General features: G+C 34.7%; 1 protein-coding gene across 2 annotated transcripts in view; it reads right to left on the bottom strand.

The window, feature by feature from the left end:
- LOC149548194 (uncharacterized) overlaps nt 1–20,496 on the bottom strand; it is a 140,146-nt gene extending 119,650 nt beyond the window's left edge. Inside the window, exons 1-2 of one of the 2 annotated variants that reach the window (XM_089792239.1) lie at nt 20,286–20,444; nt 19,596–20,151 (exon numbers count right to left, since the gene is read on the bottom strand). In XM_089792239.1, coding sequence (XP_089648365.1) covers nt 19,596–19,850 — 255 coding nt within the window. In that variant the 5' untranslated portion in view covers nt 19,851–20,151; nt 20,286–20,444. Of the gene's footprint in view, nt 1–19,595 lie in introns of both variants that reach the window. The other variant, XM_089792238.1, reaches the window with a different exon arrangement.
- Nucleotides 20,497–27,345: the final 6,849 nt, after the last annotated feature.

The following is a 27,345-nucleotide window of genomic DNA, read 5'->3' as shown; positions in this document are numbered from 1 at the left end:
AAAGACTTTATGTGTGCACTTTAAGTGGGTTAGAAGAATGGGGTCTTTTATTTAATTAAAAGGGGACATGTTCTTTTAATCAAATAATGAACTTAGGATAGCATAGTCAAACTATAGGTTATAATCAAATAAATTGATTATTTGCAATTTGGCTTAGGTAAGTGATTAAATTAATTTAGCCAAAATGCTGAGAAGGGGGCTAATAGTCTAGATGACCATTTTTAGATGATTACATTTGCCCCTCTTTGACTAATGTGTGATCGATCTGGGAACACATTATGTCAAAGAAAATAGAAAGCCAAGTAGGTAGTGGTAGATATAGATGTCTGATTTCGAAGAGTGAAATGCAGAAATAGATAGCAAGTCCTAAATGCACAGCCTGATAGCAGTAGTACTGAACACTAGGAAGATGATGTTAGGATCTTAAAAGAATTCTAACACCTAGCAAAGCGAATATATTGAGAGCAAGTGATAAGATCAAACAAATGCTCCTAAGAAATAGATAGCTGTAACAATCAGCAATAGAGTATTTTTGCCCCCTCGGGATCGAAATTGAAATGAGGTAAGGGGATGCAAAAAATTGGCTAGAAATGAGAAAATTAGAATATAGCAATGTCCAAGATGACAGATAGATGATTAGAACCCAAGAATGACTATATTAAAAAATTGATAAAATGCCCCAGTTTGACTAGAGTTGACCTTGAAGGACATAGCATAAAAATTAGGTCAAAACGAGTAGAAAGGTGATTTTAGACATGAAATAGTGAATTTAAGTAGATATGAAGTATGGAAATGATGAAGACATGAAGAAATGAAGATGCCCCAGTGATGATTCAGAGATTAGACCTCAAAAGGTCAGCTAACTGCTCAGAAGAAAGTAGAATTTCAAAAGACAATTTTGACCATCAAGGTGAACTCGAATTTGGATTTCGATCCCGAAAATGAATCTAGGACGTTGAAATTATTTAAGAGGTCAAAAATTTTATATAATGTGATGATAAGATAGAAAAGAGATGAAGCGAAAGATTAAGAAGGTGAAAAGACATGAACAAGAAGAAAGTAAAGAAATATATGAAAGGAGTTAGCTGATATGTCCACAAAAAGATGAAGAGAGAGCTCTCCCCATATGCAAGAATGCAAGACTAAGCTATAAAATGAACCTAAAATGCAAGCTAATATGCAAAGTGGTTTACCAGCAAGAAGTGCATAACATTTAGACTCTTAATTTCATCATTGAGCATTTATTAGGGACATCATGAGATCATACAACCATCACTAGTATAACTATGAGGATATGAATATGATCAATATGAGATAGGTATGTGGAAATCCAATCTAAGCATCAGAGACATGTAAGTCAAGATAACTACACGATTAGATTCCCTAAGTTTAATTTAGCAAGATTACACCTGTATCAAGGCATAAGCGCGGGGATAAACCCTGAGTGCGGTCTTGCAAAAACAATCAAGGATGATACATTTATAAGTCAAAGTGTTGAATAGGACAAGCATGAATGCTTACAACACTATAGACAAACAAAAGTATACCCACAAGCAGAAATCAAGAAAATATGTCCCATGCCCCCAGTCTTCTAGTCAATGACATCCTTGAAAGACTATTAGGGAGGGAACACCTGGCAAAGAAATCATGATAGACAGCACACAAAGTAGATAAAGATCAGCATAGCTCAGTCGTTTAAGTGTTAAAGTGCATGTGTGTAAGTCACTTGGCCATTTCTTCCAGACTTGATTCTGATAGTGAGATATCGCGACATCGGAGACCGTAGGTAAACTATCTGTAAAGTGTTAAAAAACACTTGATGTCAAAGTGGGGGAAGTGTTGAGAAACACTATTTTGTGAGTTGTCAAAGAAACCCTAATCCACAAGAATACCTCAATAGGCTAAGTAGCTATGCCCCCAAGATGAGGACAAGAAACAATTCCAAGCTAGGAAATGTGTAGCGAAGTGGATGATTGAGACTGAGAGGCATAGGTGCAAGGATTTCAAGTAGTGCCTGTTTCTAGGTTTTCACCACTTGACAGATTTTTTCAGGACTTTTTTCAATTTTTTTGGTGATACATCAAAGTGCCTATTGCTAGGTTTTCACTAAGATGATCTTTTTTCCGGACATTTTTTTGATTTTTAAGATTTTTTTCAGCATCATATACGATTTTTTGGATTTTTTAGAATAATTTAGAGGTCACTAGTTCTCAAGCAAGATCACATCATTTTCTCCCAATGTCTAGCAAGGTATAGGACACGATGGAGAAACAAGCCGATAGATAAGAAAAGATGCATAAGAAAGGAATGTGAAGTAAGTGAAAGTGATCCTCAAGAACTGACTCCTCAAGAGTACCCAAGCTAGGGAAAGAGGTGAAATAGTCATATGAAGCATGTTTTTGGATAAGCAATGGAAGTAATGAGAAAGATAGCATGTAGGATAAGCAATGAAGCCAACAAGTGAGATAGCATGAAGCATGTAGTCCAAAAGAGTAGCCACGTCAAGAGACCTATGAGAACCATGTTTCATTTATTATGATCAAGACCAAGGGGTCAACTAGATAGTATAGCAATGGGATAGAGCAATAAGAATAAAGTTCAAGATAGAGGCTATGAGTGAATGGGAGAGCACAATAGAAAATATCATGGATAAGATAGCCAATATGCAAAGATAGCTCAACATTGTCAAGATCAAAGAGAGAAGAGGGGATAGATGGATGATGGAAGAATTATGCATGATGCCGGTTTGCCAGGTTTTCATCATGGTACTTATCCAAGGTGCCACAAGAAGTAGTTTTCACCATATGATAAATTTATTTCTCTTTACTTTTGCTACCAAGGTGCCACAAGAAGTGGTTTTCACCAAGGCACATTTTCATTTTTTTTTATTTTTTCTATTTTTTCTTCTTCTTTTTTTTTTCTTTTTTGAATTTTTAGAAAGAGCTCAAGTTGTTTGAATGTAGATAGTGCTCCTATAGAAAAGATAAGTCATGATAAGCCAATACCATAGAAAGGTATGCTCAAAGATGTTGATAGGGTGATGAAAGAGAAATGGTAGTAGGAAGAATATATGGAGGATAAGAGTTCATGTATAGAAAGGAGGTGTAAGCTTTAGAGGATTTCATGTGGGTAGCTAAAATATTGGACAAGATCAACATTGACACACACCTTGAAGGGTATTGGAACAATGGAGGAATAATGGAGGAATAATGGATGAAATAGCTTGAGATTTAGATGTATGAGGTGCTAGAAAAGATTTGGAAAAAAGTGGAGTGGAAGGCTTTGGAATATTTTTAGAAATATTTTTGGAAGAAGATGGAATGGAAGCCTTTGGAAGCTTGAATGTCAACTTTGAAGTATTTTCAATATTCAAGTCTTTTAAAAGAGACTTGGGAATCCATATAGCTTTAGATTTTGCTTTGGATACTTCAAAACACATTTCTTCAATAATGGGTTTAGGAACCCATATTTTCTTTGATTTAGCTTTTTTAATAGTGGACCTTTGCAGTCTCTTTTGTGCTTTCTCCTTCTTAGAATTCACATGTCGATTAGATGGGACATAGTGATCTTTCTTTTTCAATGGATTCTTATGTTTATTCTCACTTCCAAGGGATTTGGTATTTGTGGATGAATAAGGATGATATGACTGGTTTAGATGTATAGATGGGTGAAAAGTCATCAAGGATGAGTGTCTTTGTTGATCTTGAGGTAATATAAGAGAGCTAGGAAATGAGCTAGGAGTGAATGTAGGAGATGAAGGAACATAAGGTCCCAATATAGATGGAAGGTTTGAAGACTTTAGCTTAGATGGATAAGGACCAAGGATAGAATTAGAAGATGAAAAGGGATAGTGGGAAGGGATATCAACATCTTTAGAATGAGCAACATGGTCAAAGCCATCAATAGACTCATGATTACCTTTGATAGGAACAACATTTTTAATAGTAGCACTTGAAGCTTGAGCACAATTTTGAAGTGGATATGGAGAAGTAGAACATGAGGGGATGCTTTGATCTTGACAAGTAGCTTTGGATAGCATATGAAGAGAACTTTTCTCATAATTTTCAGTAAGCTCAAGGGAGCTAATAGAAGTGGTATCTTCATCATACTTGGGGGGTGAACAAGATATAGGATATGGAGGGGAAAAATCTTGAAAGAGATGAAAAGGTGCTTGATCTTGATCTTTCTTGACATTTGTAGCTTTTTCTTTTTGGGAGTCCTCTTGACATGGAGCCACTTCTAAGGACAAGGGAGAATGAAGAGTGAATGGAGTAGTGCTTGGATTAGGCATAGTAGTGCATGAAGGTTGAGGATGTTTAGGATTGGTAGCATGGAAAAGGTTTTCCGCCAAGTGAAGGTTAGCTTGAGTTTCTTTTAGAGGTAGCCCTTGAGGATACACATATTGCATATGGAAAGCACTAGGTTTTTTGTTTGATAGAGGCATGTTGGAAAGATTTGAAGTGTTGAGAGATGCACGAGTGTTGGAAGAAGTGGAGGTATCAAGGAAACCATCACTAGACATAGGTTCATTAATATGATCTTGCTCAAGAAAAGTATCCTCATCACATGAATCATTAGAGGTATCAATAATTCCATTATCAATAAGATCTTGGATTTTATGTTTTAGCTCAATGCAATCCGAAGTACTATGCTCATTATGTTGATGATAAGCACAATAGATATCCAAGAATGGGTTTCCATATGAGCTAGACTTAGGTAACATGATGATCTTATTGCCAAGAAGTTTTTGCAAAGTGTCATCATAAGAATCTTCCAAGGGAGCAAAAGTTCTATCAAAAATATGTCTAGGATCTTCTTGTCGTTTCTCAAGTGAATAGAATGCATTCATGTCTTCATCATTATTTTCATCAAAGATAGGTCCATCATGAAATTTTAGCATAGGCTCAAAGGAGGTATCACTTGCTTGTTCTCTAAAGAGGTCTTCAGATCTAGAAGATGAAGACATTTGATGTCTTGAAGTAGAGCATGTAGACCTAGAAGAAGAGGATGACCTCAAAGAAGGTGACTCACATGCATCTAAAGACCTTAAGGAAGATTCATGTAATGATGCAATCTTCTCCTCTAACCTTTTCTCAAGTTTAGACTTCATTTCCATCATGCGCTTAGAGAGATGAAGGTAAGAAAGATCATTTGTCGCTTCTAGTTCTTTGTATTGCACATATAGGTCTTGAAACTCTTTAGTGACATGGAGGATATCATGATCATCTAGATTTTGTTGAAGTTTGGTAGCACAAATTTTAGATCCCATAGTTTTAGATGCAAAGCCAAGCATAAAAGAGCCTAGAGGATAACTTGATGTTGAAACTATAGGAGATAGAGTGTTCACTTGCCAAGACAGTAGAGAGAGATTAAAGTGACTTGTCAAACAATATGTCCAAGAAACTTACGACATGAATGACTCAAGTCAATAGCTAGGCAAGATGCCCAAATAGCCAAATAGATAGAGCAAGCAGGGTGACAAGTGAACAACTCTCCAACCCAAGAGTGTAGTCAAGAAATCAAGGCAACCATTTCAGCAAAAAAATAACTAGCAAGTGGACATAGACCATGAAGACAAAAAGACCTAGAGCACTAAGACCAAAGAACCACTTTAAGCATGTTTAAGCACTAGAGACATAACAAATCATAGCCAAATGATGAAACCCCCCTTAGTAAGTAACACAAGAAAATGTTTGCACTTGACATTTTGACTTGGTTGACAAAGTTTGGCAATAATTGATAGCATAGTAAATTTGATGTTCAAAAGAAATTTCTTTCCAAGCAAGATAGTGACACATGGAGTAGTCTTCAAACAATCAAGCAAGGGACAAAGCAACCTTACATGATACAAGCATATGTGACGTCTCAAAAGAATTTCCTAGAATTATCGTCATGTGTATGTTCAAAAGATTTTTACAGGTATAGCACATTCGAGAACACATCAAGCAATATCTACCTAGAAGTCATGGTTCATTACTCAACAACTTAGCCCACGCTTGATGCTCCTTCGCCTCACACCAAGTGGTTGCCCACAAGAGATATTGGCTTTGTCATGGAAATGCCATAAGCATAACCAAGGGAACACATATGGTGAGTGTAAATCTTGGGGTGATCCGGGTAGTCCACTAGGATCAATCCTTGCACCAAGAAGTTGAGTGGCTAAAAAGGGTAGTTACTAACTTAGGGTGTTTAGATAGGGCTTCCGTTCATAGTGTTCCTCTTGCTCCCAATTACGGGACACCTCACCTTGCGATGAGTAACCGATCTCGCGATCACAAGAGTACCTTAAGCATTCTTGCCTAGTGATCTCCCTATGGTCGAAATCCCATAAGCAATCACACTAGGCGAAGACAAACACTATGTCTACCAAAGTTTTGTGTCCTTGGTAGCCTTGAGTTTATAGTGGGTTGGAAGAGCCGGGTAATCTGCTTGTCCCCACTTGGGTCGTTCCTCTCAGGTTGTCCGAGAGCAGGCCCTCTAAAGGATTCTAACTACACAAAGAGTGGATCAACTTTTGAAAGTCAAGATTTCTGATTCACCACAAGGGTGAAGAGCATACTCTCCTATTCCAATCATTTTCTCCCAAACACGCCAAGAAGATTCAGTTACCCCTTGCTTTTGAAACCAAATGGCAAGTCAAGATTTCTGATTCACCACAAGGGTGAAGAGCATACTCTCCTATTACCAAAAGACTCCAATCACAAGTTTTATGTGCCTATGAAAAATGAACAATTATTCAATGCCACACATGAAAACAAAAAAGCAAGAAATTTGGGTTTTTATGCTTTGGGCAGCCCTGCAAACAATCGTTAGTAGCCCTTGTGCATTTGAAGCTTTGACATGCGTTCTTTTTATGCAATATTTCAATTTTTTTCACAAGGATGGCAACCTGAAATCACAACTTGTTAGCAACAAAAGTTAGTGTGAAATAACATAAAAATCTGCAATAAAAAGTGGTGAGTTGCTTCAAAAATCTAATTTATCCTCCAACCAAGTACATGCAAAGAAAGTGCAAGTTAATCACAAATGCTTTCATTTTTACTCTTTGGTTTTGACCTAGTCAACAAGATTGGACTTTTTTGCTATGATTTCGTATCCAAAAATGAAAATGAAAAAAAGAGACCCCTGTTAAAAATCAGAGAGCTTTCCAAAAATGCAAGAAATTTTTAAAAATATCTTCATTTGCTCCCTAGAGATTGATTTTGTCAAAACAGGCCAAATTTATCAAATCGAATTTTTTATCCTTAATACGATCTCAAAATTCAAAACACAAAGAAAGAACCCCCATTAGAATTCAAAAATCTTTCTGAAAATGTAAGTTTTTCTAAAAAATGCGCTGATTTGCGATCAAAAACGGCTTTTTATGAAAAATAAAGAAAATATCATAACTTCCGAAAATCACGTCAAAATGCTCTGAAAATTGGACTGAGACATTTTGAGCATATACCCAACCTGCAAACAAAATTTCAGAACCAAATTCTAAGCGGTTTAAAAGATATGATCGAATCTTTAAACCAACTAAGTTTTTGGCCTTCAAACCAATTTACTTATGGCTTGGCCTTAAAACCAAAGTGAAAATTCTACAAAAGCATTTGATTAGACCCAATATGCTGCTGTAAAAAACCAGAGATAAGAAATGAAAGCAAATGGAGCTGAAAATTTGATTCAAGCCCCACGGTGGGCGCCAAAAATGTACACTCGAAAGTGTCTCACTCTAAACCATTCTATCCAAACGATTCCATGAGTTTGGAATGCTTGGATGCCGGCTTAGAGCTCCCTATCCACGGAGTGCAAGAGAGTGTATTTCAAGTTCAAGGGCTCTTAGTTGAGCCTTAGGAATACTCTTCTTGCTAGTAAACCATGCAATGGGAGGTTCCAAAGACAAGATGCAAGAATGCAAATGTCTCAAGGAGTTCCTCAAGAATGCAATGCAAATGAAGATTAAGCTAGAATGAATATGAAAAATACAGCTATTCTAAGCATGGATGAGAGTGTTACAATCCAAATATTAAGCTATGTGAGATAGATTATTGCAAAATAGAAGCCAAACTAATATGCAACATGAATCTAAACTAAAATGCTATGGTATGAGAGAATGTAGACAAGAAATAGAAGTTCTCCACAAAGCTCCAAAGAAACCTGTTAGAAAACCTGCAGCATAACAATATTCAAAAGATGGATCGATTGAGGGGGAAAGCTCTCTCCCTTTTAAAGATGTATGGATGGTAGAGATCAAGATGAAGATGGTGGATGATCAATGGTGGAATTTGAAAAGAGGAGTGATCCATGTGCACACACAAATCAACCAATAGAATATAAGTTGACTTGTCATATAAGACAAAAGTCACAAAGCCTTTTCTTTTAATTGCAAAATAGAAAAAAGACTTTATGTGTGCACTTTAAGTGGGTTAGAAGAATGGGGTCTTTTATTTAATTAAAAGGGGACATGTTCTTTTAATCAAATAATGAACTTAGGATAGCATAGTCAAACTATAGGTTATAATCAAATAAATTGATTATTTGCAATTTGGCTTAGGTAAGTGATTAAATTAATTTAGCCAAAATGCTGAGAAGGGGGCTAATAGTCTAGATGACCATTTTTAGATGATTACAACAACAGAGTTTGAAATGAAAGATTTAGGTCTTCTTCACTACTTTCTTGGATTAGAAGTCTGGCAACAGGAAAACTATATTTTTCTGAATCAAGGAAAATATATAGTTGACATTTTAACAAAATTTGGAATGGAGTGTAAATCAGCTTCTACTCCTATGGAAGTCAATCTACACAAGTTGAAGGATGATATGATCAAATCAGAACCTATAGATTCTACTTATTATAGGCAGATCATTGGGTCTTTAATGTATTTGATGAAAACTCGTCGAGATATATGCTATGCTACTAACACCTTGAGTCAGTTTATGTGTGCACCAAAGAAGATACATCTACATGCAGCTAAATACATTCTAAGATATCTAAAAGGTACTATTGGTGTGGGAATCAAATATGATAAAGTCAACATCGAACTTTATGGATATTCTGATTCCGATTGCACAACCAGTCCTACTGAACGTAAGAGTACTTCTGGATGTTGCTTCAGTTAGGATTTGGAATGGTTTCTTGGTTCAGCAAAAAATAGTCTTTAGTTGCATTAAGTTCTACCGAAGCAGAATACATTGCATCTTCCTTGGGTGCTAGAGAAGTGGTATGGCTACAGAAGTTGTTAGCAAATTTGCTCAAAAGACCTTTGAAACCCACTATGATTTATTGTGATAATCAAGGTTGCATCAAGCTTTCAACTAATCCAGTTTTCCACAATCGTTCCAAACATATTGAAATTCCTTACCACTACATTCGAGATATGGTGAATTGAGGAATCATTCAACTACAGTACATCAATACTAATGAGCAAACAACAGATATCTTTACTAAGCCTCTTGCTAAAGTGAAGTTGAAATACTTTAGAAAAAAACTTGGTATGATTAATTTGTAATATTGAATATTGAATTTAAATTTTCAATTCATGTGAGTTTATGCTTCTATTGTTGTTTAGTCGCATCAGATACGTAATGAAAGGTGACGATGTTTCATGGACATATATATTCAAAAGGTAATCGTTTGTAAGGTGACGATCTTGCAAATGATAGGCCTGTTATCATGGACATCTCTAGATATTGTGTCGGGCAATTAGAGATCACAGATAATGAATCCGTTATGTTATCATGGTCATCTCTAGATATTGTTTCAGACAATTAGAGATCATAGATAACATATCCATTATGATTACTCTAGATGTTGTTTTGGACAATTAAAAATCACAATATAAGTTATGATAGTGTTCATAGCATGGTGATTTTAATTATTTGACTAGTCACTGTTTCAGAGTGTTAAGATCAGATAAAGTGTTCAGATATTCTATTCTGAAGGTGTATTACTTCTCCCTTGCTAAGAGGGAGTATTGATATATAGCATCTGTAGAAGTAATAATGTTCATTAGTCTTATGCAAATCTATATCAGATGTATCTGATAATATTCATTGGTGTTTCTCACATATATATGTTTGTGTGTTGTTTAAATGATTGCCTTAAACATGCAATTATTGATATTATCGGCAGACTGTATTATCGACAGACAGCATTATATCAATGAACATCATAAGTTATACACTATCGATGATATTGTGTTATTGCCTATTGCTTATACTAAGCATTGTTGGTTTACTCTAAACAAACAAGGAGTTAGTTATGCCTCCGTAGAGGCATGACTCTTCGTGGCCAAAGGCCACATAGAATCATGACTCTACGGGGGTCATGGCTCTTCACTAACATATATATGTATAGGCAAATCACTGAGGATAACAATCAATACAAGGCATTATAAGTCCTAGCAATCTGCACTATAATCACAAGATCATTCTCAACCTTCTTCTCTACACTCTTTGCTAGAAGACTATTAATATATTCAATCTATAGTACAGGTTATTAGTAGTCTTCTTTGGAAGATCTTTGTCATCTCAACAATCATAGAACAGTCACCATTCGAGGAACAAATCTGGTCTGCAATTATACAAGTAAGACTATCTATCATTATTCTACTGTAATAGTTTTGTCTATCAGAGGTCACTAAAATCTAACACCTACATTTGTAGTTTGGCTCTGATACTATGTTGAGTAACTAGGATCGCTTCTGCAAATGTAATAATACTGCCATGGTATTGTATGTTCCAAATGTAGCTTTGAATGACTTATAAATATGAGAGGAGGAGACATGTCTCATGAAGAGACATGTCTCTATGGTTAACCATCATTAGATAATAATAATATATTAAAAATAATATATATAACCATATATATATAATATATATACTATATATACTATATATAATATAATATGATATAATATAATTTTATATATATATATATAAAATTTAACATAATATATATATAAGTAGACGTAAGAGTATTTGTCAAAATGATGATTTATCAACAACAATGTACCTCATGATCGAATCAATCCGACTAAAGCTACAACCTTAACAACCTCCACAGTTGAGATTCCAGACTCCCTACAGCTCCAATCTACTTATCTTTAATCAAAATTCCGGCCACCAAATTCTCGACATCGACTTACATGAAACTAGCCTATGTTGGAGATTGGCGAGTTGAGCATCAAAGATATCAAAAGAATATAAATGAAGCTAAATAAAAATCAAAGCAAGGAATGAAAAGGAACAACAGAAATCATGATGCCTTGGCATAGACAATCACTCGTCTATCAAGAATGAACACTACTATCGACTCGTGATATTGCTATCAGGATTTAACTGTGTGATTTTGAGTCAAACTTATTGACCCATATTTCATGAGTAGTGATTCAACATGAATCCATCTCTCATGAGAATGAATAGAACACTTAGCACTCATTGGATCTAGGTGATGCTCACAGGGGTGAAATCAATGAACAGAAAGAGTGAGAAACATACAAACCACTGAGCAAGAAAATGTCGATACTAATTCTTCTTACGAGGATATGAATATCATTTCAAGAAACATAATTAGGTGATCACCGACCCTATGCCTACCTTAAACACGTGACTGAGAGGTGGCAGGAAATTCATTTCATGCATCCGAAGAGAGAAGGCTAATGTAGACTTATGTCGTTAATCACCTAGATGTTCACGTTGCAATTGAGAGCTGGAAACAATTGGGTATCCATGGTGAAGGTAACCTGAACATCCACCGCACTCATTCAAATCATATTTGATTTACACCAGGCAAGTTAAAAGAAATGGCAGTTTAAAATTTATTTCCTATTACCGATGATGAACCACAAGAGTACACGAACACACAACATTCAACTGCATATTAAATATAATGAACTGGCACTTGGAAAACACAAGTGATCGAGAGGTGCTCCAAAATCAATATAATATATTATGCAGTTATAATTTTAACATTTTTAAAACAAAAATCATGGATACGTACACTGCTTAATCAGAAACACGGACTGCAAAAATAACAAACTAAAGAAGCAGTTGACAAAAAGAAAGAAAATCTTATAAATTATCCATCAAAGAAACTTCTTTAAAAGAAGCTAGCAGGGCACTAACACTAAATTGCTAATTATCAAGAACTGAGCTTTGATACCATGTTAGGATTTTAACCCACAAATCAATGATAAACAGCAATAAAGAAAAGCCAGAATACATACAAAAGACACACATAAATACCTTGGGAAAAGCCTGCTAGAATGAAGGGGAAAACCCAGCCACACAATAACAAAAAAATCATTTTAGTGATAATTAAATTCAAGTGTACAATGTCTTTCGCTTGAAGTGATATATATAACATAAAGAGAGACTCTTCACATTCCAACCAAAGGTCTCTTCAAATTCGAAAGCATAACTCTTTATGACAAACACAACTCTTCGTATTTCCATGCCTTAACGCATGATGAATGACACATATCATTATATTTAATATTACAATTATCATAACCGTCCTTTTCAGCTGAAGGTGACTATAACGGAATTAAAGCCAAGAGATGAAGATTTTTATCGCAGCTACAAACTCTAACAGCTATTTCATTCTTCCCAAACAAGAAAACACAGCTCTGCGTTAAAAATATTTCTAGGATTTTAGAGTAGGACAGAGAAATGGAATGATATCAAGCTGCTTGAAGACAATTTCTTGACAGAAATCAGAGATTTCAAATGGAACTTTCATCTAAAAATTCTCTGATCTTTCAAGTTTGAAAGTGACTGCTGATGAATTTCCTATTTTCTTAAAGGGTTTCAGAGGGGTTTCTAATCTGATTACAGAATTGGGACAATTTATGACAGACTTCAAGATGTTTCATCTAAAATTCATAGTTTCAATCTGAAGATTTCATGGAGCTTGTAAAATAAGGACAGATTTTTTTGACAAGTTTGTGCTTTCTTTTTTAGTCACAGTCCTAATTTTTTGTTTCCAAGACATCATCAGAATGGAAGAAGGTTGGGGATGCCAACCTTGGTCATGTGGACCTTGTAGATTTTAAGAACAGAATGTATGGAGTTGATGAACAAAGTCCTACACATATAGCTCAAAGAATGATGAGCAACGGAATTGTCCAAACAGTCGGGTTTTAATCAACAGTGCAATGTAATGAATTGGTTGTGGAATTTGCCAAAAACTATGATGTCCTAGAAAGGCAAATCAGAACACCTGATTGAAAAGTGTTGGCATATCTCGGAGAAGTGGCAATCAAGAAGGCATTTGGTATTCCAGCATATAATTCCACAGTATACAAGACCAAAGAAAGGGCCATGAAAATCTTCCGAGCACAGCCTAATCTTTGTGGAGAACCAAGAGCTCAAGAACCAAGAGCTCATCACAGCAAAATACCCAAGAAACTATTTTTGAACGGATCTCAACAAGAAGTATGGAGACCTCGTTTTCTTGATTACTAGAGTAATAGGCAGCACTCAAGCATCTCCATTTGAACCATGGATGTTTTATTTATCAAGGAAATCATTACTGGAGTCAAGATGATAAATTCGTCCAAGATTATAAGTGATATTTTGGATGAAGAGCTGAGAGGATTGGAGCATGCAAAGGCTTTCAACATGAGTTCCTATCTCATTTGAATGTTGGCAAGGTGTGACAAGTGTCTGAGATTGGATTGGATAGGCGTTGTGGTAAGTAGGAAAGATGAAGTCAAAATTTATGATTGTTACATGCAACTACACTTAACAGAGAAGTCCCACTTCAAAATAGTTAATGATGCATGGTTGAAGCAAATCACCAGGAAATTGAAAAGAGGCACTCATCAGCAGTTATCACAGGAATCCAAGGATTGAATAAGAAGATTTGGGCCTTGGTGTATCTGAATCCCTAGGTTCACCTATCTGACAAGGATTTGCAAGATGTCTTTACAGACTGCCTGTCTATCCTACCAACAAGATGATATAAGTTGAAGTCATAAGGCAGTTAGAAACATTTGACAAGATTCAAAAGGCCAAGAAAAGGGCTGGAAAATTTTTCCCACTTTTCATAGGGAAACTGTTGGAATCGTGTTCATTAGCACAAGCAGCAGAGAAAGCAGATGTAGAACTATAAAGGTATCCACTTCAACTATACAAGTCCAGGGCCTGATCCCTATCATCATATGGGTATGGTAAATGGAAAGAAATACAAGCACAGACTGGAGACTTTTGGGCTAATTCAGTAGATGAATATGATACAAGGTGGAGAATGCATCAAGAATATCAGTGTATTCAATCGGGATATCAAAACTTTGCCTTGTGCCTGACTAGCTAGCAGATGACAGAGAATGCACTCAGCCACACTATTGAAATATGGAAAATAAGAATATTTCTCCAACAAAATGGTATGGTTCTGAACTTGTAGATTTAACAACGTTAATGATGCCAGTTACCCAGTATACCACTTGGAAGGTAGATGAGCAAATTCACAGGCTGAAAGAAAGGAATGTTGTCTTCACTTATGATTTGATGGGCGACATAGAAGAATATTATGCCAATCATGATGAAGCAATCCTCAATGTTGAAAGACCTGAGAGCAGAAATTCGAAGAAAAGAAAAGATACAGCTGATGGTTCAATTAGAACTGGAACAAAGAGGGCTACAAATCAAGAATTGGTCCAACAAAAGAACAGGACAAATCAGGCTCATTCCATTACCAGTACTTTATTTATAAGGGAGATTGATCAGAATAGATTATCAATTGCTGAAAAAGAACTACAATTGGAAACTCCTCCACCACTACACGAGGCACAGAATATAGAACCAGTTCAGCGGGAAGTACAAGAGCAATCATCTAAGCAATGGAGTTGGAAAATATTATAATTGATATTGTAGAAGGAGAATTATTTGCACTCAAAGGAATTGAAGAAGTGAATGTGGAGGACAATGACACTGAACAGTCTGTAGTTCTGGATTGGTTAAAGGATAAATAAAAGCAAAAGTAACTGTATAAGTTGAACAACAAGTAATATAGAGGAATTATTAGCTAAATTAACTCAGACAAAAGAAAAGAAGATGGCTAAGATATATTGTGTGATTGAAATAAATGAGATAGGATTTCATTCAATTCAAGTGGCAGTGCCAAGGGTCAACAAGGCAAAGGAAGACATTACTCCTAAGGAATATGGCATAGCAACTTTTAACATAGGTCCAACCACCAAAGTGCAGGAAGTTTAACTGGATGATTTAGTTTGGAGAATCAAGGAGAGATTAAGGAAAGAAGGAAAGAAAGATAAACTCAAAATGGAAAATGAACAGCTGAGAATATGTATTCAAAACTTAGTAAATCTCATCAGCAGAAGAGATGAGTAATTCACTCCATGTCTAGCTCTTTCACAGGAATCAGTTCAAAATCTTTAAGTGATGGCTGAGAAAACAAGGAAATGGATTACAAATAGCACTAATAGATTTGTGTAAGAATTGTCATCAGTATATGATCAGCTTTCCTTATTCTTGAACAGGACTCAAGACATTACGAAGTTATGGGAGGATTTCCAAATTGTCCAAAATAAAACAAAACCATGCTTAAAAGCATTAAGGGGGATTTCTAACAAGAATTCATGAATGGAAAGGTAATAGAGGCTGGAGGTGCATATAACTTCAATTTGTTAAATCAAATGAGGGACTTGATGAGGATGTTCATTGTGGAAACAATAAGTTCATGCTTGGAAACAATATGTTCATACTTTATATAGTTGGATGATTTCAACTATTATGCGTTATTTTGAACTTGTGATAGAAAAATTTTAACTTCCATTACTGTATTCATTTTTCGGATGTTGGTGAAGATTTGTGATGGGAAAATCCTTAAAATATCTTAGACAATTGAACCGTTCTTGTGGAGTTGTTGAACTTGGAGAAACAAGGACAGGTTTTAGATTACACTTCTGCAACCTTGTCTCCAAATCTCATAGGTTTAGTTCATAGAATTAGTTTAGGGTTATAGAATTATCATCTCAAACCCTCCTCTCTTTTGTGCTTTGTTTTATAAATCTTCATAAGTGTGAAATCCAAAAAATCCTCAAAAAATAATATGGAATCATTCATCGTCCAAATGTTGACAAAGTCTTAAGTAACAATGTATGTCCCCTTGGAAGTTTTCATCAAATCATCCTACCATAAGAGTCTATCCTGAACAGCAACATTACACACCTTTGGAACCTCGGAGTCATCTTTGTGATCACACAGTTCATCTGTTTAGCACATTGGAGACTTTATTCAAGAGAGGATAGGGTACCCCTAGTATTTTATTCTGAGTTGTTTGTCTCATAAAACACACACCAACATTGCCCCTACAGCTAAATTCATTTTTGCAAAAGAATGTAGATTTAAGTGTCTTACCAAAAATGACTATCAGATGCTGTCAAAATTAATGCACAAAATCAATGACAAGGTCACTATGTTAGACTTGACGTCCAAAAGGTCATCAATGCAAAATAAAAAAGCACAGAACTGACTGCCAAACGGGCGTCACATTTATGAGGTGGACTATGACATGTCAAAAAACAAACTTCTTTGCTAATGTGGCTGGTGACTGGGTGTACAACTGGTGACATAACAGCTTGCTGATGTGGCAGGTGACTGGATATACAACTGGGACAGGCAGGTGACATGTTAGTGGTGCCAAGTGGTGATTCGCCATTTATTCACATGGTCTACTGCACTGGAGTGGAGGGTGACATGCGCAGGTTGGACTAGGGGAGGGATCAGATCGTTGTTGACCGAAGTCACCGAGGGCAATGTTTGCAATGTTTTACGTGGCAATGTGGGTTTATAATCCCACATTCATCGCATGGGGAGCATATAGTTTTTTTTTTAAAACAACCCTCACCCACTAAGTTCACAAGCAAGCAATGCTCAGTACTGGGCTCGGTGTGGTATGCTGATTGTGATCAGTGGTGGATCTGCTTGCTGATTTGTCCGATTTGTGTGGTTGTAGCAGTGGCAGGGTCAGGGTTTGGCTGCCCGTCCACACACCTGCAGCTGTAGAAAGTTCCTAACAACCAAGGGCCTAATAGGTCAATTGTTTCTACACAGAATATTGTGAGGAAAATAGAAATAATTGCAAATTCAAAAATAAGGACAAAGTGGAAATAATTACATATCTGAAATTAAAAATTGCCAAAAACTATTAGCAAATTGCAGATCGGCCCTTTGGGGTCCAATTTGCGAAAATAAAAACTGCCTTGATTTTGACTTTTGTCTGAGGTAGGCAAATTTATGGTCTATATTCACCTGAATGCAATGGTGAAGTCTGATCTTGCTCAGAAAAATCCCACAAAGTGCTGTTCCAGGTTTGAATTGTGGCCCTCCAAAAGTTGAAGCAAAAATGACTCTCTGATAGCTATGCAATGAACACTCCTATGACTTTAATACCATGTAAAATTTGCCTAAGGTAATAAATGCAATGCCAAGATCTAGAAGCTCAATAGATAGCACAAACAAGAGAGACAAGATGCTATAATGAAATAAATAACTCAATAATGATCAAATGATAATGGATGTATACATCATAGATGTGCCTAAATATATAGGAATGCATGACAACTAAGAGTTATGCAAGTAATAACATATCAATCACATAAGGTAGAATCACATGTCCACCAAAGATGGAATCATGTCTTCACCAAAGGTGGATCCACTGTATAACAACATATGTGCAGCATGTGCAACAATGAGAGGATGATAATGTAATGAGAACATAAAAGGTGGACATCACAAATAAAGAGGAGGGTGAGATAACAACCAAATCCACCTCAAGTGGATCTCTCCAACACTATGACCTATATTGAAGTGCAAACTCCTATGTGTCTGCATGACAACTAATATGCAAATGTATTAACCTAAGCAAACTTAAGTGTAATTAATGAATACTCAATTACACCAACACTTCCAAAATATTCTCATTAAAAAAAATTAGGATAAGTTTATGTACACGTGCTCTTCAATGTTATGCTTTTCCCAACAAAATAAGTGACACCTTTTTGTCAAACACACCAGGCTTTATGAAGCAACTTTATGGTGTATTGCATTTTCTCACAAGTCCTCCATGCTCACAGCCTCACACATATACGAATGTTATCCTCAATTATTCCAACAGCACTAAAATGAATCTAAATGTTCCTATAAGTCAGGAGCAGCATTTATTTAATAATGTCAAGTTGTCAACCATAGTCTGCAAACCTAGTGAGCTTCCAAGTATTCAAGGGTTTTATTTTCAACAGTGATTTTTTCCAATGCTAACTCACAGAGTTTTCAGTGAGTACTAGCCAAGATTTGCCCAATAAAAGGGCAAGTTTTATCACTTAATTCGCCAACATGACAAACTTGATGAAAATACGTGGGTTGGAAACTGCAAAATTATATTGTTTGTGGCTTTATAACCATTGTTTCCAGACAGACCAATGAAGGATGCTACCCCTCAACCCCACTAAGGACATTGCACCCAGACCCCATCAATCTCGTCTGATACATTTTGTAGCTACATATCACATTAAAAATATATATATTTTTCAAAAAGTATATTTTTCCAAGTATTTTAAGTGTTTTTACTTTTTAAGGGACCGAGTTTTCCCAAATTTTCCTGGAGTACCCTCCGAGTCAGGAAAATTTTGCTTGCCCCGTACACTCGGAGTTCAAGTTTGAAAACTATGATGTCAACTGCCACCATGGCATCAGAAGATATTTCGTTTCCACTCTGAGTACTCACAGCAGAAAATAAATGAATTCTGCGTGCCATGTTACGCTCCAAACTGAATCCTACAATTTGTTTACAACACAAGATTCACCACCACCTTGTTTAGATGTACTGTTTTTTAGATAAACATGTGATTATTGATTTCACACAGATGCAAATGCCAAGATATCGCTGCCAGGCCTGCAGCGAAGGGATTTTCAACTAGACTGTTTACTAGATCAGCCTAGCGGTAATTTTCTTGAAATTTCGTTTCCAGATTTTGACTCACGGATCCGACCACAAACAGCCGTTGGTAGATTTGAGTTGGCCATTTTGCATTGACTATGGCTGACTCGACAAGGACTGACATAACTGAGTGCTGACATCTAAGATCCCCAATGTTTGGCAAGTGGACCAGACAACGTCTAAAACTGTGGCCTAACCATGATTGCAGTGTGTAATGTTCAGATTTTTGTCAAGAAATGTTTAGTTTACAAAAAATTTAAAAGTAGTTTTTGTTTTCAGACCTTCACATCTTCAAATTTACTAATTTATATTCGGTCATAAATTTAGAGCTCGGTTTGGATTCTAACATACTCTGGCTCGCACTAATGATGACAATGGTCTATTGTTTACGGAAATTGTATTATACTCGAATAGTTGATCTTCAATAATATATAAATAAACTACAATAGTTCGACGCACCACTACTCATAGTGGACAGAAAGATATGATATTTCGAATTAAAGTATTTCATAGAGGTTTTCGTAATGGTTAAGTATCTAAGATTGAGAAACCTGGGGCTAATTATCGTCTTTGAAACAACAAATCCACTATGAAAAAAAGATCCAGAGTATAAGGAGCGATACAAGACTTACATAATATGAGAACTTACCAGGATGACAGCATGTTGGGCCAATTTCTCTTGCAGAAGAGTGTCAAAATCTTTTCCTTCTATACCTTCTTTCCTTTCGGAAACCTTCTCGGTTACAGCTTCAGCATTGTCATCTTTCTTTTCAGGAGCTCTGGTATCCTGCTCAAATGACTCTACCTCCGATTTTTGTTTGTTATTTGGATCCTGAATTTCCTCTGTGGATGTGTTATTTTTGTTCTTCTTCTTCTTGTTCTTCTTTTTCTGTTTGTTGTCCATTATAGTCGCTGCTAAATCTAATGTATCATTTACGCCCTAACTACGAATCAACATAAAAACAATGTAGCATATAAACTTCATTAACTGGCCTGTTGTTGCATCAGTTTCTTGTTTAATTTCGGATCGTAGAGCAGTACTGTTGAGAAAATCGATTAAACTTGTAAAACTTAATCACAAGTCTATCTCCCGTTTGAGGAGAGGAAAATGGAAAAGACGGTTATAATGGGCGAAGGAAAAGTACCCCCTCAGATTGTGTTCGTTTAAAGCAATTGCTTACATTCCCATAAACAATCGTGCGTGTCTGTTGCAGGGCAATCACAGATTTTTATTCTTCAAATTTGTTAAAATAAAATTAAGACTAATAGACAATTGCATCCAAAACTAACTCCATTTTTAACACACGTCTCCGTAGGCCTGATAAGAAACCATACGAACCTTCCACTTTAAACCCTAGCAGATTTCTGCTTCATAATGTTTTTAAGCTTCCAATTCAGTGAGCGTTATTAAGTTCATAGTATCTGAATTACTGTCGCCCTGAACCTTCAAACTCATTTTTGGTTTCTGAAATGTTGTCGCCCTCAACGTTTGGAAAACTAGCAATTGTTGGTGAAAGCTGTTTTTTTACGTCGTTTTTCCCCTTCAAAGGAGATTTGAACATTTATTTAATCTCTATATCATGGTTATTTCTTGAGTAAATGCAGGTGGTTTTGGTGTAATATGATTGTGATAAAAGTTTGAGAAGTGTTTTAAGTGTTTGGAAAAGTTATCTAATTTTATTTTATTTAGATTTCTTTTTTAAATATAAAGGAGATGGATTTTAGTAGTATATGTTAATTTTGGGCAACGGATAATAGTATACAAGTCTCTTTCTTTATTTTTCTCTATTAAGGAGAGAGAGATATCAATAATTGATAATACCAAGACAATATGCAAATAAATTACAGAATCAAAACTTATGTGTAATGTTCCTAGGTCTCCTAAATCATACAGTTCATTGCACCATAGGCTTCACCAAAATACTCTCAATGTGTTACAAGTTTATACGACCTCCTTATGATGTCGCAAGATGTTTAGGTGATATGAAGTCTCATACGGATGTGGTGTTTTCATACAGGAACCCATAGAAGTGTACGATCCATTTGGTCAAATAATCTAGATACTACATTATAATCCATGTATTGTACTATGATTATCGTGTAGCCAAACCATACCATGTTGGCACTATGATTATCATATAACTATGTCTTCCATGTATGGTGGATTCTATACTTTTGAAAGTAGGTTGTTGATCATATAGTCATTGCCCTTGGTTGCAGTGTACAAACCAAGGTCATATGGCCTTACTAGTTTTTTGCATGATGGACCCGAATGCATAATGGTGTCCAATGACTTTCCTTCATGTGCAAACAATTTTAGAATTATGGTGCGAGGGGAAACACAAATTTGTTATGTTGTGCAACACAAGATAGACAAATAATTATATTAGCGCAAGTTGGTACAAGAATGAACATCAGGTTGACAGACATTGAATAGTCAGACATGCAAGTGAAAATTCAAATTCAATAATGATAGCATTTCATATTATAATAATATTAGACTAAGTGTAGAGCAAAATAGAGTTAGGAGTTACTCTTACCAAAATTCAGAATGCCAAGTAGGGAGGATATTTTACCTCTAAAATGGAAGACAACTAAACTCCAACAGGAATTTGAAATCACAAATAAAATATCAAATATTTATACCTACAACAACACTGTAATGTCCACCCATAGTTTGCTTTTATGTTCTGATTGCCAAACTTTTTTAGGCCTATTTCATGCATGTGTTAGTTTCAAAGATATTTGATTTACAGTTATATGACATTATTCCATGACTTTATTTTATATCTAGATTGAATTCTTTCATAATGTTGTTGATGCTTTAATGACTTTTGGTTAGTAAATGTAATTACTTTCATGGTGATGTCTTACGATGTGTCTTTAAACATTGATGATTGTTTATTCATGAATATGAGTTACTTATATAGAAATATTGATGTTCCTTGTACTTGTGATTATTTATGGTACTTACCCCATACTTGCATGTGTATGGTGTGCCTATATATTTTCACCCTTTTGTTTGATGTGTCTGATGTGATTAAGGGAGGGAGTCGTAGTAACCTACTAGTCGGGATCTACACGATGTATCACTCTCTACTATTACTTGTTTAGCTTAGATATATATGCATATGTACATGCTCGTCTTTTATGCAATTTGCGGGTACTAGGCATCGACTTCCCTAAATTGCCAGGATGAGTGTGCCCTATAGCAATAACTCAATGGTAAGAATAGGAAGATAATGATCAGATCCAATCCCAATCATAGCATAATTACTTGTCTTGAGAAGTACTCATATATGACTATCTACCCTTTTTGAAACCTGTGAGTAATCTTTGCATGTGTGGTTTGATGTTGCATTTTAGTCAGTTTTACTCATGTATTTTTAATGTGATTTTTCTATGCGGTTTACTGGTAGATGATTTAAATATTAGAGTTAGATTTGATCTTTGATATTCAAATTATTAAATGTTATTTGATTAAAAAGTAAAAATATTAAAATATGATAATAGGTCACTAATTAGAATTTTTGGATATATGTTTTAATTTAAAAGGTTTTTGAAAGTCTAATTTAGAAAATTAAAATAAAAGATTTTAAATATTAAATATTATGTTATTATAAATATTTAATTAATATTGATTTAATTAGAGTTGCATTTAAATAATGCACTTTAACTATCATTATTTATTTAAAATAGTAAATGTTGCTTTTAAAGTGCTTGCACTAAATAATAAAGTGGAGAAAATAAAATAAAAGAATGTATTTATTAAAAAGTGAGTTAGTGTGCATGAAAGGATTAAAAAATTAAAGTAATTATGTTTTATTAATTTTTATAAACTTAGAGACACAAACCCTATAGAAAAGTTAGGGCTCTATATTAGAAGAATTTTGGTTCATTATCAGGGAAGATAGGTTTAGGGAGCACATCTTGAAATTGGAGCAAAGGAATTATTGGAAGCTTCGAGGGTTTTGGATTAGCAAGGGTTTCACCAAATTGTCTAGATTAGTAGCAACATATTGAGGTAGGGTTTGAAACCCATGATAGTAAATTTGTTTAAAAAGATTTGTCCTCTTCAGTGTTTATAATTTGGTTGTTTGATTTATTTTAGTAACTTAGAACTGTAGTAGAATATTCATATCTAAAATAGGAGGAATTAGAAAACATGATATTATGGAACCCTCAATTGAAATTTCACGGAAAAAATTGGGTAGAAAACAAATTAAATTGATTGATGTTTGATGGAAAATTACATGGATTTAATCCACTAGATTGATGAAAATCAAGAAAAGAATTATTGTTATTCCATATATGTATTTAAAAAATAATAATATAGTTGTTGGTAGTTCGTTTATCAGGCCCCTAGTAAAAAAAACATTATATTAGAAAATATATATTTTATAAATATTCATATTAAAAGAGTAAATGCTTTAGGATAGTTGTGGGGTTGCCTAAATATTAAACCCACCCCATTCTCTTTTTAGAACTTGCTTGAAAAAACACACAAAATCCAAAAAAAAAAAATGATAGTAATAAATACTATTGTTGGGGATCCACAGTGGGACCTGCACCAACACATTCCACAGGGAGCTCGACATGCTTTAGCACAACCTCTAAATAAATTTTATAAAACATGAGGGGAGTGGCTCTTTACTTATTATACTTTAAAAAAAAAGGTAAACCTTAAGAATGGGAAGGGTGCGTAAGCTCTCCATAAAGACAAGTTTTCTTTTAATATTATTTCTTGCCCTAGCAGAGAACCCTTGCCTAGGGCTAGGACATAATTGGTGATTTCTACTGTTGCACGACCAATCAGTGTGTTTCATTTTCTTTCTACAAAAGCTGATTTCCAAACTTTCTTATTTATCCCAAAGAAAAGATGCTCAATTGTTATCAGTAGGCTTCCCAATAAGCACGCTGGCACATTCCTTCTGGCCAAATTAGGATTTTCCTTGGTTCCAATGCAAGAGAAGGAGGGATAATCAAAGTGACGGCGTTTGACGTTTACAAATTTATGCAAATGGTTTGTTTGAGGTTTCTAGCTCTACAAATGGCATCAACAATTGGTGTGGTTGTATGTTTTTTTAATTCCTATCCATGTAGGCTAGCCACATGGTATTTTGTGCCTTCCATTTTTCTCAATTTTCAAAGACATGGCATAATGAAAGGAAAGAAAGTGGTAAAAACCTTTTGTTCATAGCTCATCTTCAACAATGTAGGGAGATTGCAAAAATTAGGTGTGAAGTTCAGTGTATCTGTGTTCTACTCCTGAGCTTTTGTTATCCATTTTTAAGATTTTGCATGAAGTAAGGATTCAAAGGCTTTTGTGCAACTTCTTAGGAGCACATAAGTAAAATGGAATTCATGGTGAAAATTTCTACAATTTTATTGGTTGGTTTCTAAGAGATTAAATAAATTAGCTCTTCAAATAAAGCTTTCTATGCAATTGAATTTTTAAGCAATTTGATAAATGATGCTCATGTATAGTGTCTTATTCTATCTTTGAATTAATAATACTCACACATAGTGTGTTATTCAACTTTGATTGAATTTATTCACATTGCACCATATTATGACAAAATTTTAATGTGGAGAGATACAATACAACAAATGCATGAAAGATATCAGTTTGTCTAAGCGTTCATCTACCATTGAGAGAAGTGTAACAATGGTTCTTAGGCAAAATTTATGACTGGAAGGAGGATTGACAGAGAAATTTACCATTATATCGATTCAACTTGACTTTCAATTTTTACTGTCATCTAGGTAAAGACAAAGACAACTCAATATTAGCAAAGGAAAAATCTAACTAGAGAAGGTAAGCTCATAATGAAAATTAAAAGATTTATAATAGTAGTTACACCACTTTAATATTGAACTCTATATTTAGTCCTAAGCCTACCAAATGTTTAAAAAATTAACCAGTTCTAATAAAATCTATAGTTTTTTATAGGTAATGAAGTAAAACATAATATGACAATTCCAACCTAATAATTCATTATCAACAATGGAGCAATTCATGGCGAGTGATTGGAGGAAGAATTATCATGGTTGAAAACCATTTTAAGGAGCCAATAAAAACTAAGAAATGGGATTTTTTGAAGCCTTCTTTAGTGATAATTTTGAACACCTCTTTAGATCCCAATTATTATTTTCCCTAGGTTTCATTTGGTGAGGCTACATCAGAATATTAGGCTCAGCAATGCCAAATGCCATAAGGATTGGTGGTTATTATTAGGTACAATTATGACCATTTCTAAAGACCATGTTAAACCATCTCAAATGCCTAATAGATAGAACTTGAAAAAAGAAATGTTTGCAACTAGAGTTGTTCTAGGAACATACCTAGCTTTACATCGATTTTGTTTTCCAAGATCATTTTTTATAAATATTAGTTCACGGTACGAGTGCACACAATACTATAGATGCAATGTTGTTTTCTAAAGCCTACATAAAACCCATCTTAAGCTATACTATCAAATTTAAAAAATTAGATGCATTTAAAGGACTATAATGTTAAAATATTATTACTAATTCTTTCACTCTATGGTGGCTTTGTTCATAACCATTTCAGCGTGAGTCACACTAGGGACAACCCTAATCAAATTATGTATGCCCTGCATTTGCAAGTGAGCATTATTAACCAGGCTTTGATATTTGTCACAAGGTCTCACAGTTGGTCATTTACAGAGAAACCTGGCTTTTTGGTAATTATTCTACTCCATTGACACTAAAATTTTATGTTTCAACAACATTCATATTATGTTGTAGCATTGCTTTGTTGGTCATTTTTCTTTCTTTTGTACACAAATTGCCACTACGATTGCAACCTATGCAAGCTGGATAAAAGTTGTATGGATTGAAGGGATCTCATGGGGTTGGCAGTGTACACTTGATTTGTGTCACACTCTAAACCATTCTATCCAAACGATTCCATGAGTTCGAAATGCTTGGATGTCGGCTTAGAGCTCCCTATCCACGGAGTGCAAGAAGTTAGTATTCAATCATGAAGGCTCTCAGCCAAGCCTTAGAAATGTACTTCTTGCTAGTAAACCATGCAACGGGAGGTTCTTTGAGACAAGAGAAAGGGTGCAAATATCTTCAAGGAATTCCTCAAGGATGCAATGCAAATGAAGATTAAGCTAGAATGAGATGCAAAGTGGAGCTATGCTAAAACATGTATGAGAGTGTTACAAAACCAAATATTTAAACTATGTGAGATTATTGCAAGAAATCAAAGCTAAACTAAAATGCAACTATGCTAAGAATGCCATATGATCTTATGCTAATATGATGGAATGAGAGAATGAGACAAGAAATGAGAAGTTCTCCACAAAGCTCCAAAGAAACCTGTTAGAAAACCTGCAGCATGACAATATTCAAAAATGAGGATTGATTGAGGGGAAAAGCTCTCTCCCTTTTAAAGTTGTACAAACGGTAGAGATCAAGATGAAGATGGTGGATGATCAACGGTGGAATTCAAAAAGAGGAGTGATCCATGTGCACACACAAGTCAACCAATAGAATATAAGTTGACTTGTCATATAAGACAAAAGTCGCAAAGCCTTTTCTTTTAATTGCAAAATAGAAAAAGGACTTTATGTGTGCACTTTAAGTGGGTTAGAAGAATGGGGTCTTTTATTTAATTAAAAGGGGACATGTTCTTTTAATCAAATAAAGAACTTAGGATAGCATAGTCAAACTATAGGTTATAATCAAATAAATTGATTATTAGCAATTTGGTCTAGGTAAATGATTAAATTAATTTAGCCAAAATGTTGAAAATGGGGCTAATAGTCTAGATGACCATTTTTAGGTGATTATAGGCATGAGTGATTTGGTTGCATATCATTTGATTTATTACCCATTGGATTTGCTCAAATTTGCAATTTGTTACATTCTTTTATGTCTTTCAAAACTCTATGTCATTCTTTTTTGTCTTTCAAAACTCTATCATTCTTTTTGTGCTTGGGCTGGAACTAGGTTGCCTTGCAGCTCTTGTTTTTATTGTTTAGCTTCCTTAGTTTATTTATAATTAAATTTAGTTATAAATTATTATTTTATTTATAAATATTATAAATCTAATTTGTTTGAAAGTTAATTTAGTTATTTTAAATTGTTTTCTATCATAATTAAATTTATTTAATTTAAAAATAACTTACGTTAAATAATTTTTTTAATTAATTAAACTAAATTATGTTTGAAATGAGACTTGTTTATAAATTGATTAATTTAGAAAATAGTTTTTTTGGTTAGAATTATATATAATTAAAATGATTATCTAATATGATTATAATGAATTATAATTATTATTAATGCTAATATTATTATATAGTCAAAAGAGAGCTTATGTATGAATATGTTGTATAGTTAAATTGGATAGTAGTAAACACTTGAAT

The sequence above is a fragment of the Cupressus sempervirens genome, chromosome 7 (genome assembly GCF_028749045.1).
Source record: "Cupressus sempervirens isolate cs-2001-9-10 chromosome 7, ASM2874904v1, whole genome shotgun sequence".
Classification (NCBI taxonomy): Eukaryota; Viridiplantae; Streptophyta; class Pinopsida; order Cupressales; family Cupressaceae; genus Cupressus; species Cupressus sempervirens.
This window is presented reverse-complemented; position numbering and strand designations above follow the sequence as displayed.